This window comes from Schistocerca americana, chromosome 6, assembly GCF_021461395.2.
Source record: "Schistocerca americana isolate TAMUIC-IGC-003095 chromosome 6, iqSchAmer2.1, whole genome shotgun sequence".
Lineage (NCBI taxonomy): Eukaryota > Metazoa > Arthropoda > Insecta > Orthoptera > Acrididae > Schistocerca > Schistocerca americana.
In genome coordinates this window covers 459,869,212-459,885,191 of record NC_060124.1, presented here as the reverse complement: position 1 = coordinate 459,885,191, position 15,980 = coordinate 459,869,212, and the positions used below count along the sequence as shown (strand labels likewise).

General features: G+C 44.4%; 1 protein-coding gene across 1 annotated transcript in view; it reads right to left on the bottom strand.

Annotated features, from left to right (window-relative positions):
* Positions 1-1,757: 1,757 nt before the first annotated feature.
* Positions 1,758-15,980, bottom strand: part of LOC124620208 (protein TRACHEARY ELEMENT DIFFERENTIATION-RELATED 7A-like) — a 46,134-nt gene continuing 31,911 nt past the window's right edge. The window contains exon 2 of the mRNA XM_047146876.1: positions 1,758-2,077. Coding sequence (XP_047002832.1) covers positions 1,758-2,077 — 320 coding nt within the window. The remainder of the gene's footprint in view (positions 2,078-15,980) is intronic.

The window sequence follows — 15,980 nt, the reverse complement described above, 5'->3', positions numbered from 1 at the left end:
CTAAGTGAGGATCAGCAATTTACATAACAGCAAACAAATACATTAAATAAAACAGAACATTTTCACATATTGACACTTCTACAAAAAATTATTCACACAAAATTACAATTACATACAATAAGTTCTGTTCCCTCCAAATGGGACAAAGAATACAAATTGCAGATACACTACTTTGCATAGAATCAAATCACGACATCAAAAGTTTGACAAAGAAAAGAATACACAATTTTATGCTATCGATTTGAACACATTCACAGGCGATCAACAATGTAACATTAAATAAAGCAAAATGAATCCATACAGCATAAGAGCTGTGGTGTTACATGTGCTTTCAACAATGATTTTTTTCCATGTCAAAAAATTTTTCATGCTGCCATTTCGTCTCAGCTTCTCTGCACTTCTCACTTATTTCATTCTTCAGTGACTTGTTTTTCTGTATTCCTGAATTCCTCTGCACATTTGTGTACTTCCTTCTTCCGTCGATCAACTGAAGTATTTCTTCTGGTAGCCGTGGTTTCTTCGTAGTTATCTTCCTGGTACCTAAGATTTTCTTTCCAGCTCTTTTTTAGAGATGTCCATTGCTCTTCAACTGAACTGTCTACTGAGCTATTCGTTATCGCTGTATCTAGAGCCTCAAAATTTCATTACAGTGTATGACATTTCCTTAAATTTGTTTGAGGTGGAGTACACTGACGTTCACGTGCTGCGCCAGAACGGGCGCTTGGGAACCAACGGCCTGTGCTAGGAAAGTTATAATTCTGCTCGTGGTTCTATGTACACTCAAATTTGATACAGATAAGAGTTCGAGGACATCCACGGGCGGTGTCATTTTCGATAAAACAAAGAGGACCGCAGAAAGTCGGTAGAAACGTCGACAATTCCGTTTTTTTAATTGTTTGCAATGACGTGACCCAATACCCAAAATTATTTTATTCATTTTGTATCCCTCCTGGAAGGCGGAGCATGGGTCTGCTCCTGTAAACTGGAAGGTCGGCCTAATGTAGGTAGCGAGTAGGAGCAGGAGAAGGTCAAGTACTTCAGTACTGCTTGTAGATCTTACAAGTATACCATAGTCAGAATTGTGATTAAGTAATAGTTAATTAACTTTGGCTGAGATGAGCACATAGATGAGAAGCCGTACAGGTATCAATGCCAATAGCTACTAGTAGTTGGACAAACTATCATTTGCCATCCTGATTTAGGTTTTCCTTGATTTCCCTAAATCTCTCCAGGCAAATGCCGGGATGGTTCCTTTCAAAGGGCACGGACGACTTCCTTCCCCGTCCTTCCCTACTCCGATGAGACCGATGACCTCGCCGTCTGGTCTCCTTCCCCAAAAACAACAACAACAACAACTATCATTTAAGTAACAACGGCAGAGTCTGTAATTGCTAGCCCCCTATGAAGTAGAAGCTAAGTTGCTTGGTCGTCTACTCTTGATCAAATGGGAAGAATCTGGAGTGGCATAAGTAGAGTTACAGTGTGCCGGCTAGAGGGCACTGTCGTCGGTGTCGGTTTGTTAGTGCCTATCTAGGAACTTGTACCTGCAGTGTGGCATCGTAGCTATCAATACCACATCCCTCCCCCGTGAAACAGCGCACCGTCGTTGACTAGGGCTTTCGACGGCAGGTTGAGGGACCCAGGGTCGACACAACCGAGGGGGCGGACAGCGAAGCTGCTGGGGCGTGCTGCCCACCCGTGACCCCGAATTGCTCGCGAGGGGGCGAGGAAAACGTTGCGTGGAAAACCTGCCCATGCTACCCACTGTATCTGGGTGTGGTCGGATGGGGAGGTGGAGCAACAATCTCCATGGGCGATATCGACGGCGGCGGCGTGGTGGCAGCCTCAGCATCCATCGGTTCTGACACTGCTGAGGAACACTGCGGCAGTGACGGCGGCGACAGCGGCAGCTGCCGGAGGTGGGGCCATGGCGGACGCGAGAGGTGCTCGCCGCGTGCAGGAGACCGGACCGGCAGCGGCAGGGGCGGCAGGAGCGCCCGTGGCGGCGGCGCGAGCGGCGGAGGCGCCGTCGGTGGAGTCGTGGGCTGAGGTGGTGGAAACCGCGAAGCCTCCAATTCTGCCGGAAAACAACCAGCTGCAGGAAACCGAGGACGACACAAACGGATCTGGTTCTGGGGTCGCTTGACAATTTCGGAAAGACCATAAATGACAAATAAGGCGCGGCCAAGCTGGCGAAGAATGTGCCAATGCTGCCAGCGCTTTCTGCCAGAGAAAACGTGATAGAACACCAAATAATGTGGCGCCAAATCAGAACGGGGCGAAGCCGCGGGAGCATGTTGCGGTGGGTAAAATAGCTGCAGGAGCAACTGATGGGCGTGGCGATGTAGCAATTCCGCGATATGAAGCACGGCAAGTCCATAGTGAGCACTAGCGAGAGTGTGTGGAGTGCAGCTTGCTCATCTGTGACTTAAATGTATGCACAAAACCTTCCGCCTCACCGTTACACTGGGGTGAAATGGGGCTGAGGTCAGATTGCGAATGCCTTTAGCACCACAGAACACTTCAAACTCGGAGTACACAAATCGGAGGCCCTTGAAGGAGACAACTTCTGGAAGGCCCTCAATGCAGAAAATAGACGTCAAAGCCCGAACAGTACTGGCAGATGTTGAAATGAAATGGCTCTGAACACTATGGGACTTAACATCTGAGGTCATCAGTCCCCTATAACTTAGGACTACTTAAACCTAATCAACCTAAGGACATCACACACATTCATGCCCGAGGCAGGATTCGAACCTGCGACCGTAGTTGTCGCGTGGTTCCAGACTAAAGTGCCTAGAACCGCTCGGCCACACCGGCTGGCCCTGGCAGATGTAGTAGAAGACATAGATACAACAAAAGGAAAGTTGCGGTACACATCAGTGAATATCAACCAGCCGGTGTCCCAGAGAGGTCCCGCAAAATCAATATGAACGCCCTGCCAAGGCGCAGTAGGAGTCGGCAACGAAAAAAGAAGCGCTGGTGTGGAGCAGATCGATGCTCTGCACAAGAGCGACAATTAGCAAGCAAATTATCAGTTTGTTTATCAGAGCCGACCCAACTTCAGTGACGACGCGCTAATTGCTTTTTCCACACTATACCCCTATGACCAGCGTGCAGCAATCGGAGGATTTCCGACTGCAATGAACGAGGTACAACCACACGAGACTCATCATTGTCAGTTCATAACAAGATAAAACCGTGGTATACAGACAAGTTGTGACGTTGCGCAGAGTAACGTCGAACAAGTGGATCACGAATCTGCATAGGAGGTGGAGGCCATTGAGTAAGAATATACTGCAAAAGAATCAGCAAAGAAACATTGGCAGCTGTCGCGGAGGCAATGCCACGAAAATCCACCGGAAAACCATCAGCTAATTTCTTATCTTGAGAATCAATAAACATGCAGGACAATTCGGAAGAATCAAACACTTCGTCAGGAGCGACAGGCAGACGAGACAAAGCATCAGCATTGCCATGCTGGGCCGTAGGCCGAAACAAAATTTCATAATTGTAGTTAGACAAAAACAAGGACTAACGTTGCAACTTGTTTACAGTACGGGCCGGAACTGGCTCTGGTGTGTGGAACAATGACGTCAAAGGCTTATGGTCGGTGACCAAATATAACTTGCGACCATACAAAAAATCATGAAACTTTGTCACTCCGTATTCAATAGCTAAGGCTTCTTTCCCGACTTGAGAATAATTTTGCTGGCTAGAATTGAGGAACTTAGGCGAAAAAGCGATAGGGTGATCGACAGAATTAACGCACTGCGAGAAAACCGCTCCAATGCCGTGAGACGAGGCATCGACAGCCAAAAGAACTGGTTTGGAGCGATCGAAAGGGATCAAACAGCAATCAGTCAAAAAAGTATATTTGAGCTTGTGGAAAACAGCGTCACATTCCGAAGACCAAACAAAAGGAACGTTCTTATGCTGAAGGCGATGGTACAGCGCTGCAATTTGCGCTGCATTTGATATACACCGAATATAATATGTAATTTTGCCCAACATAGACTGAAGTTCCTTGAAGTTCCGGGGTGCTAGCAAGTCTCTAATCGCACTGAGATGTGACGGCGAGGGGTGGATACCCCGTCCGTTAATCATATGTCCTAAATACTGAATCTCAGTGTGAAAAAATTTGCACTTTCCTCTGTTCCACTTGATTCCTACCTGCAAAAGTACTGTAAATAAGGGATGCAAATTCTGCAAATTTTCATTAGGGGTTCGACCCGACACAAGTATATCGTCCACAAAATTTGAGCAACCAGGGACAGTGGCACACAACTGCTGCAGGTTAGCCTGAAGCACTACGAAAGCACTACGAAACGGAAGGCAGCGAAACTTAAACAATCCAAGGTGAGTATTGATCACTATACAGGGCTGCGACTGTTCATCGAGCGGAATTTGAAAGTATGTGTCCTGCAAGTCAACCATGGAAAAGAATTATCCCGCTCCAAGCTTATCAAAAATGTCTTCAGGACACGGTAGTAGAAACGTAGCTACCACTGTCTGGGGATTTACCGTAGAATTAAAGTCAGCATAAATACGGAGACGACCGTTTGGTTTTATCACACGCACTATAGGCGAAGCCCATGGCGAAGCAGAAACAGGTTCAATGACACCACTGTCTTGCAAATGCTGAAGTTCAACCGCTACAGCGTCACGCAGCGCGTGTGGTACCGGGCGTCCGCCCCGAAAAACAGGCATGGCATTGTCTTTAACTACAACAAGCGCTGCAAAGTCTGCGGCGCAACGAAGGCCGTTGGAAAAGAGTTCAGCAAAATCTTCGAATAGAGCGGCAACACTGTCTGCATGGTCACTAGCGTTGATGCAATATACATTGTCCTGAATTGCGTGGCCAAGAGGTTCAAATGTGTCCATACCAAAAATGTTCGTAGCATCACTAGAGCGGAGCACATGGAAAGACACAGTACATGTCATTGCACTATACGTGGCTTGCAAACTACACACGCCGAGCACTGAGATTTCCTGTCCAATAAATGCAGTCAGTGTGGAATATGAACGATGAAGCGGGGCTGAACCAAGTAAGTCATACGTTGATCTGTTCAGTAAAGAAACTGACGCACCAGTGCCCAGCTGCATGCGAACAGAAAGTCCACAAATGTTCAAAGTCACAAAGCTTCCTCACATCACGCTGAATGCGAGAGGAAGTGTCTGGAAAAACTTGATTCACACGACGAGCTGTAGAAGCACATGAAGCAGAGGGCTTTGAAAAAATGGCATTAACGTCCATAGGCTGACGTGAATCATGATCACAGCATTTTCCATTGCGGTGACGCCCACGCGAGTCATGCGAACGGGAGACAAGATGTGAATTAGAATTTCTCTTACTGCACACAGCTTGCACATTACCTTTCTTAGTACAAAAATAACACTGTGCTTGACTGGATGAACAACTGTCCCATGGGTGGGCACGAAAGCAGTTTGGACATGATTTCAGTTTCTGAGTAAGTGCCTGGTTGGAAACTTGTTTACTTGCGCGCGATCGGTGCAGCGTGGAGTGCCGTGCTGGGGCGGGAGGTCACATGTTGTGCCGCACTAACAGTACACACGCCCAGGATCATGTGAAACGCGGAAGCAGCCATATCTAACCTATCTTTTCTGTCTAGCAAGTTCACTACTTCCTGTAAAGACGGGTTTTTAAATTTTAGGATTTGCCCTCGGATGCAGTGATCTGCCACATTCTGCGCAATAGCGTCTCTGATCATTATATCCGCATATGAGCGTCAACAAGAGCAATTAAAGTCACAATCAGATGTTAGTCCCTAAAGGTCCGCTAACCAAGATTTATTGGACTGAGTAGGGCCACGCAGCCAACGAAAGAATTTGTACCTACCACGTTTATACTGTCACGGAAGTGGGAGTTCAAAGCATCAATCACTTCGTCGTAAGTTTTAGTTTCTGGGCGGGTGGTGGGAAACAATTTTACGAGCACACCGTATAACACAACACCCGCGTTGGCAAAGAAAAAGACATACCGCTTTGTACCCGGTAGGTTGTAAGCTGCGAAGTGTGCCTTGAGCTGTGCGATGTGTTCAGGCCAGCGTTCAACGTCCGGATTGAAGGCACGAAATGGCGGCGCCGGAGGCGTCGTCGGCAGTGGTACAGGAGGCGGCGTCGGAGAAGACGTAGTGTCTGCAGTTCGTAGCGTGGCCAGTCCATTTACGGCAGCTAACAGCTGTGTCATCTGCTGAGCCTGGAAACGTACACGATCGGAAAGTGAAACCTGTTCCTGTGGCAAAGCCATGGTTGATACGAATGAAAGTCATAGAGCAAAGGGTGGAAGCAATCAGACGCGCAGTCAAAAAAAAAAATGGTTCAAATGGCTCTGAGCGCTATGGGATTCAACTTCTGAGGTCATTAGTCCCCTAGAACTTAGAACTAGTTAAACCTAACTAACCTAAGGACATCACTCACATCCATGCCCGAGGCAGGATTCGAACCTGCGACCGTAGCGGTCTCGCGGTTCCAGACTGCAGCGCCTAGAACCGCACGGCCACTTCGGCCGGCGACGCGCAGTCACACTGGGATTGCACGAAAAGAAAGCAGTACCGAGCAGAAAAAAAAATTTACTACTTGCTCGTCGTCAGTTTTTGTATCCCGCCTGGAAGGCGGAGCGTGAGTCTGCTCCTGTAAACTGAAAGGTAGGCCGAATGTAGGAAGCGAGTAGGAACAGGATCAGGTGAACATTTCGGTACTGCTTGTAGATTTTACAAGTCTACTATAGTCAAAATTATGATTGTGTAATGGTTACTTAACTTTGGCTGAGATGAGAGCGTAGGCGCGAAGCCGTACAGGATCAATGCTAACAGCTACTAGTAGTTAAGTAACAAATGCAAAGTCTTTATTTGCTAGCCCCCTATGAAGTAGAATCTAAGTTGCTTGGTCGTCTGCTCTCGATCAAATGGGAAGAATCTGGAGTGGCGCTCGTAGAGCTGCACTAGGTAGGCTAGAGGGCGCTGTCGTAGGTGTCGGTGTCGTAGTGCCAACCTAAGAACTCGTACCTACACTGTGGCATCGTAGCTATCGATACCACAATTCAAAACTGATACTACCTGTTTGTACATTGTTAGAAAGAGCATGTGTTTTTCTAAAGGAAGTTGAATTGAAAGGTTAGAGGACTTTAAAAGAAACTAGTGGTTGCCGTTTTAAGGTATTCTGTTAAAGAATATTGTTGTAAAAATTACAGTTTTCAAAACTGAGCAAAAATTGGAAGTACATGTACCACTGTTAGTTGTGATTATGGTTAATTTCGTGTGGTACTAAGGGAAGGAGTAGAAGAAAAGGTTACAGGAGACTATGGGCTTGGGGCAAGGAATGAGAGAGGAGGCAGGCTAATTGAGTTCTGTAACAAGTTTCAGCTAGCAATAGTGAATACTCTGTTCAAGAGTCACAAGAGGAAGAGGAACACTTGGAAAAGGCCAGGTGATGCGGGAAGATTTCAGTTAGATTACAGCATGGTTAGACAGAGATTTCCAGAGATACAGCAATAAGGAATAGCTCAGTAGGCAGTACTTTTGAAGAGGAATGGATATCTTTAAAAAGGGCCATCACAGAAATTGGGAAGGAAAACATAGGTACAAAGAAGGTAACTGAGAAGAAACCATGGGTAACTGAAAAATACTTCAATTGATCGATGAAAGGAGGAAGTACAAAAATGTTCCGGGAAACTCAGTAATACATAAATACAAGTCACTGAGTAATGAAATAAATAGGAAGTGCAGGGAGGCTAAGACGAAATAGCTGCAGGAAAAATGTGAAGACATCGAAAAAGAAACGATTGTCGTAAGGACTGACTCAGCATACAGGGAATTCAAAACAACCTTCGGGAATTCCACTGTTAAATGCAGAGGCGAGAGCGGATAGGTGGAAAGAATACACTGAAAACCTATATGAGGGGGAAGATTTGTCTGAAGTGACAGAATAAGAAACAGGAGTCGATTTAGAGGAAACAGAGGACCCGGTAATGGAATCACAATTTAAAAAGCTTTGGAGGACTTAAGATCAAATAGGGCAGAATGGATAGATAACATTCCATCAGAATTTATAAAATTATTGGTGGAGGTGGCAACGAAACGACTATTCACTTTGGTGTGTAGAATGTATGAGTCTGACGAATTACCATCTGACTTTCGGAGAAGCATCATCCACACAATTCCGAAGACGGCAAGAGCTGACAAGGGCGAGAACTATCGCACCATCAACTTAACAGCTCAAGCATCCAAGTTGCTTACAAGAATAATGTACAGAAGAATGGCAAAGAAAATTGAGGTGGCGCTAGATGATGATCAGTTTGGCTTTAGGAAAGGTAAAGGCACGAGAGAGGCAATTCTGACGTTGCGGTTAATAATGGAAGCAAGACTAAAGAAAAGTCAAGACACTTTCATAGGATTTGTCGACCTGGAAGAAGCGTTCGACAATGTAAAATTGTGCAAGAGGTTCGGATTTCTAAAAAAGTATGGGTAAGCTGTAGGGAGAGACGGGTCGTATACAATATGCACAACTGCCAAGAGAGAATAATAAGAGTTGACGACCAAGAACGAAGTGGTCGAATTAAAAAGGGTGTAAGGCTGGGATGTAGTCTTTCGCCCCTACTCTTCAATCTGTACAAGGGAGAGACAATGATAAAAATAAAGGAAAGGTTCAGGAGTGCAATTAAAATTCAAGATGAAAGGATATCAATAATACGATTCGCTGATAACATTGTATTCCTGAGTGAAAGTGAAGAAGACTTACATCTTCTGGTGAACGGAATGAACAGTCTAGTGAGTACAGAGGATAGATTGAAAGTAAATCGAAGAAAGACAAAGGTAATGAGAATTAGTAGAAATGAGAACAACGAGAAACTTAACATCAGGATTGATGGTCGTGAAGTAAATGAAGCTAAGGAATTATGCTACCTAGGTAATAAAATAATGAGTGACGGACGGAACAAGGAGGACTTTAACCAGACTAGCAACGGCAAAAACGGCGGTCCTGCACAAGAGAAGTCTACTAATACCAAATATCGACCTTAAATTGAGGAAGAAATTTCTGAGAACGTACGTCTGGAGTACAGCATTGTATGGTAGTGAAACATGGACTGCGGAAAAATCGGAACAGAAGAGAACGGAAGCGTTTGAGATGTGGTGCTACAGACAAGTATAGAAAATTAGATGGACTGATAATGTAAGGAATGAGGAGGTTCTGCACAGAATCGAAGAGGAAAGGAATATGTGGAAAACACTGATAAAGACAACAGAGAGGATAACAGGACATCTGTTAAGACATGAGGATATGACCTCCATGGTACTAGAGGGAACTGTAGAGGGCAAAAACTGTAGAGGAAGACAGAAATTGTTATACATCCAGCAAATAATTGAGGACGTAGGTTGCAAGTGCTACTCTGAGATGATTAGCACTGGACAGGAATTAGTGGCTGGCCGCATCAAACCATTTAGAAGACTGATGACAAAAGAAATCTAAATGGTGTAGAGTCAGAGTGTTTAAAACGTTTTGCTGTCCCCCAATTCGACAGCGTTATTCTTTAAGCAAAATTGCACTGTTGTATTTATCTCGACCACTTTATTAATAACGAACGTGTTGAGATGTTAATCAGGACTCAACCAATCGAATCCACATATTTATCCTGTGCACCCAGTTAAACACGTAACAAGAATGCTGATGATGAAATGTATAGATCGATTAACCCATGAAGAGTTAGTGACTCAAATTCGGGAGAAAAGATTTTTCAGGCTCAACTTGTCAAATACAAAGGATCGGTTGATGGGACACGTCCTGGTGCAATGTAGATATTAGCAAGGGGGGGGGGGGGGCGGGGAAATTAATTTTAGATTAGATTAGACCAAGGCTTGAACACAGTAGGCAGATTCAGATGTTTGTAGTATGTAGGATTTATGAAGTTATGCACAGCATACCTGTCTTGGTCCAGTAGATTAGTACCATAGGACCCTTTGAAGAGGAAATGAATGTCGCCCATAACATGATACTGCAATATCGCCCTGCATCTACTGGTGTGTGCTGTTTTTGAGCAACATCAATGAGGCGTTTCGATTCCATCGATACGGTGCAATCTCGATGATCCTGTCGTAGCTGTAATGGTAAATTACGACATCTTTGTGTCAAAATGGGAACATACACATGTATTCTACTGCAGACAACAATGTTTAACAGTGGGCGCTTATTGGTGCTTGCCAAAACAACTGCGCATGGCCCAGCATGGTACAGTATTGTCAGCATTTCACAGCGGACCATTCCTCAAAATCCAAATTCTGTGAAGGGGCATGGGTGTTCAACGCATTGTCAGCTACTTGTGGTTTCTCCGTCCTTCAAGCACTTTTCACGAATACTCAAGGCAGTAGCCATCGAACTGCTCTGCAGCTGTGCGTTTCCGAGCATTTCGTTCCCATGCACTGGGGCGTAAAAATCTTCCCTTACCCAAAGTTGCTTATATGAGTGGATTTCCACATATTCGGCCTTTGTCAGAGGTAGAATGATTCCTCACTCATCTCCGTTCTAGTTATAGAGGCTGCGACGGTGTAAGTGCAAATATTTTTATATGTGGTACCTACACGCATCAGTGTGATGGCCGCTTCTTCTCTGACAAACCTGTCACATAATTTACTACCTGATGTTTTCTGAAAAGTCGTAACTGCACCACTAAGTTTAATAATCTTCTCAGTACAGACTTACCGTTTTGTGTCCACGTGTCCACTTCAGCGCCTGACCTGCTGCCCAGGGGGAAATGAGCGTTAATGGCTTGCACTTCCCGCACGTATGTGGAGGTACCAACCATTTTAAAAACGTTCTCCTCCTAAAAGCTATAATTATCAGCCATCAAAAGACATAAATACTGTTGTAATGTTGTTCAGCAACCCCGTCACCAATAGAAATATGTGCACTTATACACCTGTCATAACCTGTATATACTCTCGTTACTGCATTAAGTTCTTTCAAACCCAGAAGGCAGCTTTCAGTGTTACGGAGAGAAACGGTCGTACTGTTTTGGCTCATCAGCGAACTATTTAGAATTACCTGTGAAACTACGTTCCTCCTTCACATTTCCGTTTTGTGCTTGTAACGTTCTACGACATGGCTGTTGTCAGCGCATTTTATCACAGATTTTCTCATACAGAGTGTTTACTAAGTTGCGAGAGATTCTTTCCCATCATAAGACGAGGGGTCGTAAAAATACATTACTGGCCATTAAAATTGCTATACCAAGAAGAAATGCAGATGATAATTCGGTATTCATTGGACAAATATATTATACTAGAACTGACACGTGATTACATTTTCACCCAATTTGGATGCATAGATCCTGAGAAATCAGTACCCAGAACAACCACCTCTGCCCCTAATAACGGCATTGATACGCCTGGCCATTGAGACAAACAGAGCTTGGATGGTGTGTACAGGTACAGCTACCCATGCAGCTTCAACACGATACCACAGTTCATCAAGAGTAATGACTGGCGTATTGTGACGAGCCAGTTGCTCGGCCACCATTGACCAGACGTTTTCAATTGGTGAGAGATTTGGAGAATGTGCCGGCCAGGGCAGCAGTCGAACATTTACTGTATCCAAAAAGGCCCGTACATGACCTGCAACATGCGGTCGTGCATTATCCTGCTGAAACGTAGGGTCGTAACACATCTGAAATGTAACGTCCACTGATCAAAGTGCCGTCAATGCGAACAAGAGGTGACCGAGACGTGTAACCAATGGCACCCCATACCATCACACCGTGTGATACTCCAGTACGGCGATGGCGAAAACACGCTTCCAACGTGCGTTCACCGCGATGTCGCCAAACACGGATGCGACCATCATGATGCTGCAAACAAAACCTGGATTCATCCCATAAAAATGAAGTTTTGCCATTCGTCCACCCAGGTTCGTCGTTGACTACACCATCGCAGGCGCTCCTCTCTGTGATGCAGCGTCAAGGGTAACCGCAGCCATGGTCTCCGAACTGATAGTCCATGCTGCTGCAAACGTCGTCGAACTGTTCGTGCAGGTGGTTGTTGTCTTGCAAACGTCCCAATCTGTTGACTCAGGTATTGAGACGTGACTGCACGATCCGTTACAGCCATGCGGATAAGATGGCTGTCATCTCGACTGCTAGTGTTACGAGGCCATTGGGATCCAGCACGGCGTTCCGTATTACCCTCCTTAACCCACCGGTTCCATATCTGCTAACAGTCATTGGATCTCGACCAACGCGAGCAGCAGTATCGCGATACGATAGACCTCAATCGCGATAGGCTACAATCCGACCTTTATCAAGGTCGGAAACGTGGTGGTACCCATTTCTCCTCCTTACACGAGGCATCACAACAACGTTTCACCAGGCAACACCGGTCAACTGCTATTTGTGTATGAGAAATCGGTTGGAAACTTTCCTCATGTCAGCACGTTGTAGGTGTCGCCACCGGCGCCAACCTTGTGTGAATGCTCCGAAAGGCTAATCATTTGCATATCACGGCATCTTTTTCCTGTCGGTTAAATTTCGCGTCTGTAGCGCGTCTTCTTCATGGTGTAGCAATTTTAATGGCCATAGCGTATGGTGGCCACACTGTGTGGGTCCGTGCGCACAGAATGTCTGCTAACAAATCGCGTTCCCAGGTGGCGCTATAGAATAATGTTGTGTCGTAAGTTACCAAAATTAATTTCATCCATTTCTTAATTACTTACTTGCTACAAGCTTCTACAAGGATGTATGCAACCAAAATTCATTACCGACGATATTTCTCGTTACAGGGGCTACATAATTTCTCACTTCTAATACTCGTTTGTTTATTTTTTCTTTTTTCTTCTTTACAGACCTTCACATCTTTGCGATGATATATAAACAGTGCGAGCGCTTGTATGCTATAAGAATGTTCCAAGACATTATTAGTATTAGTGGATTTTCAAAGAGTATAAATTATAGATTATTTTTTCTTTTTGGCAAATTATGCAAGAGATACTGTTGTAAACAGTGGTATGGTATAGTCAGTGGTCTAGATTTTTCGTTCAGCAATACCCGTTCGTGTGTACTGGACGAGAGCTGTCGTTCCACATTTACGCAGATATGTCGTATGCAGTCGAGCAGCACGTATCGGTACCACATTCTTATTCAGTAGAATTCGTTGGTCTGCTATATTATTACTTCCGAAATTACTAACGCGAGCGTGAACTTTCATAAAGCGATAATTTAATTGAGCATAGCAGTCTAGCAGTGACAAATTGCAATGTGAAAGAAGAACTGAAGTTATGTGTTATTGGAAGAATTGGTCTAATCATTTCCTGGATGTGTGCTAATTATGAACTCAATTAACAGGGTAAATATTATGCACTGTTCTTCAAAAATGGTTCAAATGGCTCTGAGCACTATGGGACTTAACATCTGTGGTCATCAGTCACCTAGAACTTGTTGTTGTTGTTGTTGTAGTCTTCAGTCCTGAGACTGGTTTGATGCAGCTCTCCATGCTACTCTATCCTGTGCAAGCTTCTTCATCTCCCAGTACCTACTGCCACCTACATCCTTCTCAATAAGCTTAGTGTATTCATCTCTTGGTCTCCCTCTACGATTTTTACCCTCCACGCTGCCCTCCAATGCAAAATTTGTGATCCCTTGATGCCTCAAAACATGTCCTACCAACCGATCCCTTCTTCTAGTCAAGTTGTGCCACAAACTTCTCTTCTCCCCAATCCTATTCAATACCTCCTCATTAGTTATGTGATCTACCCACCTTATCTTCAGCATTCTTCTGTAGCACCACATTTCGAAAGCTTCTATTCTCTTCTTGTCCATACTAGTTATCGTCCATGTTTCACTTCCATACATGGCTACACTCCATACAAATACTTTCAGAAACGACTTCCTGACACTTAAATCTATACTCAATGTTAACAAATTTCTCTTCTTCAGAAACGATTTCCTTACCATTGCCAGTCTACATTTTATATTCTCTCTACTTCGACCATCATCAGTTATTTTACTCCCTAAATAGCAAAACTCCTTTACTGCTTTAAGTGTCTCATTTCCTAATCTAATTCCCTCAGCATCACCCGATTTAATTTGACTACATTCCATTATCCTCGTTTTGCTTTTGTTGATGTTCATCTTATATCCTTCTTTCAAGACACTGTCCATTCCGTTCAACTGCTCTTCCAAGTCCTTTGCTGTCTCTGACAGAATTACAATGTCATCGGCGAACCTCAAAGTTTTTACTTCTTCTCCATGAATTTTAATACCTACTCCGAATTTTTGTTTTGTTTCCTTTACTGCTTGCTCAATATACAGATTGAATAACATCGGGGAGAGGCTACATCCCTGTCTCACTCCTTTCACAACCACTGCTTCCCTTTCATGCCACTCGACTCTTATAACTGCCATCTGGTTTCTGTACAAATTGTAAATAGCCTTTCGCTCCCTGTATTTTACCCCTGCCACCTTTAGAATTTGAAAGAGAGTATTCGAGTTAACATTGTCAAAAGCTTTCTCTAGGTCTACAAATACTAGAAACGTAGGTTTGCCTTTTCTTAATCTTTCTTCTAAGATAAGTCGTAAGGTTAGTATTGCCTCACGTGACCTAGAACTTAGAACTACGTAAACCTAACTAACCTAAGAACATCACCTGCGTCCAAGCCCGAGGCAGGATTCGAATTTGCGACCGTAGCGACGGCGTGGTTCCAGACTGAAGCGCCTAGAACCGCCCGGCCACACCGGCCAGCCGCTGTTCTTCCTTTTAAAGATAGTTTTTAATTTACACTGAAACACAAATGACCATAATGTTCAAAAGCAAAGGGACATGTTACCGTCTTACCGAGCGAGCTGACACAGTGGTTAGAACACTGGATTCATATTCGGGAAGATGACGATTCAAGTCGCCTCCGAACGTCTTAGTTTAGATTTTCTGCGATTTCCCCAAAATCGCTGCGACGTATGGCTTGATGGTTTCTTTTAATGGGCGCGACCGATTTCGTTCACCATCTCTGAAAAATTCTGAGCATGTCATCCGTCGCTAATGACTTCTATATCGACGGGATCTTGCTTTCTTCCTTCGTTTCCGTTTAGGCAACACGTTCAGGCTTCGTATGAAGTGTGTTCTCTACGTAAACCATCCCTTACGCGTGTCCGATTGCCTCAGAAATAGTGTTTCAATCAAAAATAAGCAAATATGAGGAGTGGTTGTGGCCTTCACTTGCTGTAGCTCTTCACGTTAGTTTACCCAGAGTAAGCCTCTTCATCACTGAATAACTATTGCTTTCTACTGCAGTCCATTTGAACATTGTTACTGTATTCATCCCTTGGTCTCCTACACAATTTTTACCCCTTCCCTCCCTTTCCCTCCATTACTAAAGACGATTCCTTGAAGCCTCTGAATGTCTACTATCAATCGGTCCCTTCATTTAGTCAAGTTGCCGAATAACTTTCTTTCCTCCCCAGTTCAGTTCAGTGCCTCTTCATGAGTTACTTTATCTACCCATCAATACTTCGGCATTCCCCTATACTTCGTCATTTCAGAAGTTCCCATTCTCTCTTTGTCTGGTTACCATCCACGTTTCACTACCGTATAAGACTACACCCCAGAGAAATACCTTCAGAAAATGTACCCTATGACAAAAACTCGACGCGCCACGAAGAAATTTCCCGAAAGGGACTATAATCGGTACATGTGATGTACATGTACAGACAAACAAATGATTACAATTTCAGAAAATAATTGATGATTTATTCAAGAGAAAGAGTTTGACAAACTGAGAAAGTCAATAACGCGTTGGTTCACATCTGGCCCTTATGAAAGCAATTATCCAGTTTGGCATCCATTGATAGAGTGTTTGATTGCCAATATCTCTCCAATTGGCGCGTTTGATCGTCAAAATCTCGAGCTCACTGAGGGGCCCTGCCCATAATAATTCAAATATTCGCATTTGGGGAGAGATTCGGGACCAAGTGTTTGGCAAGC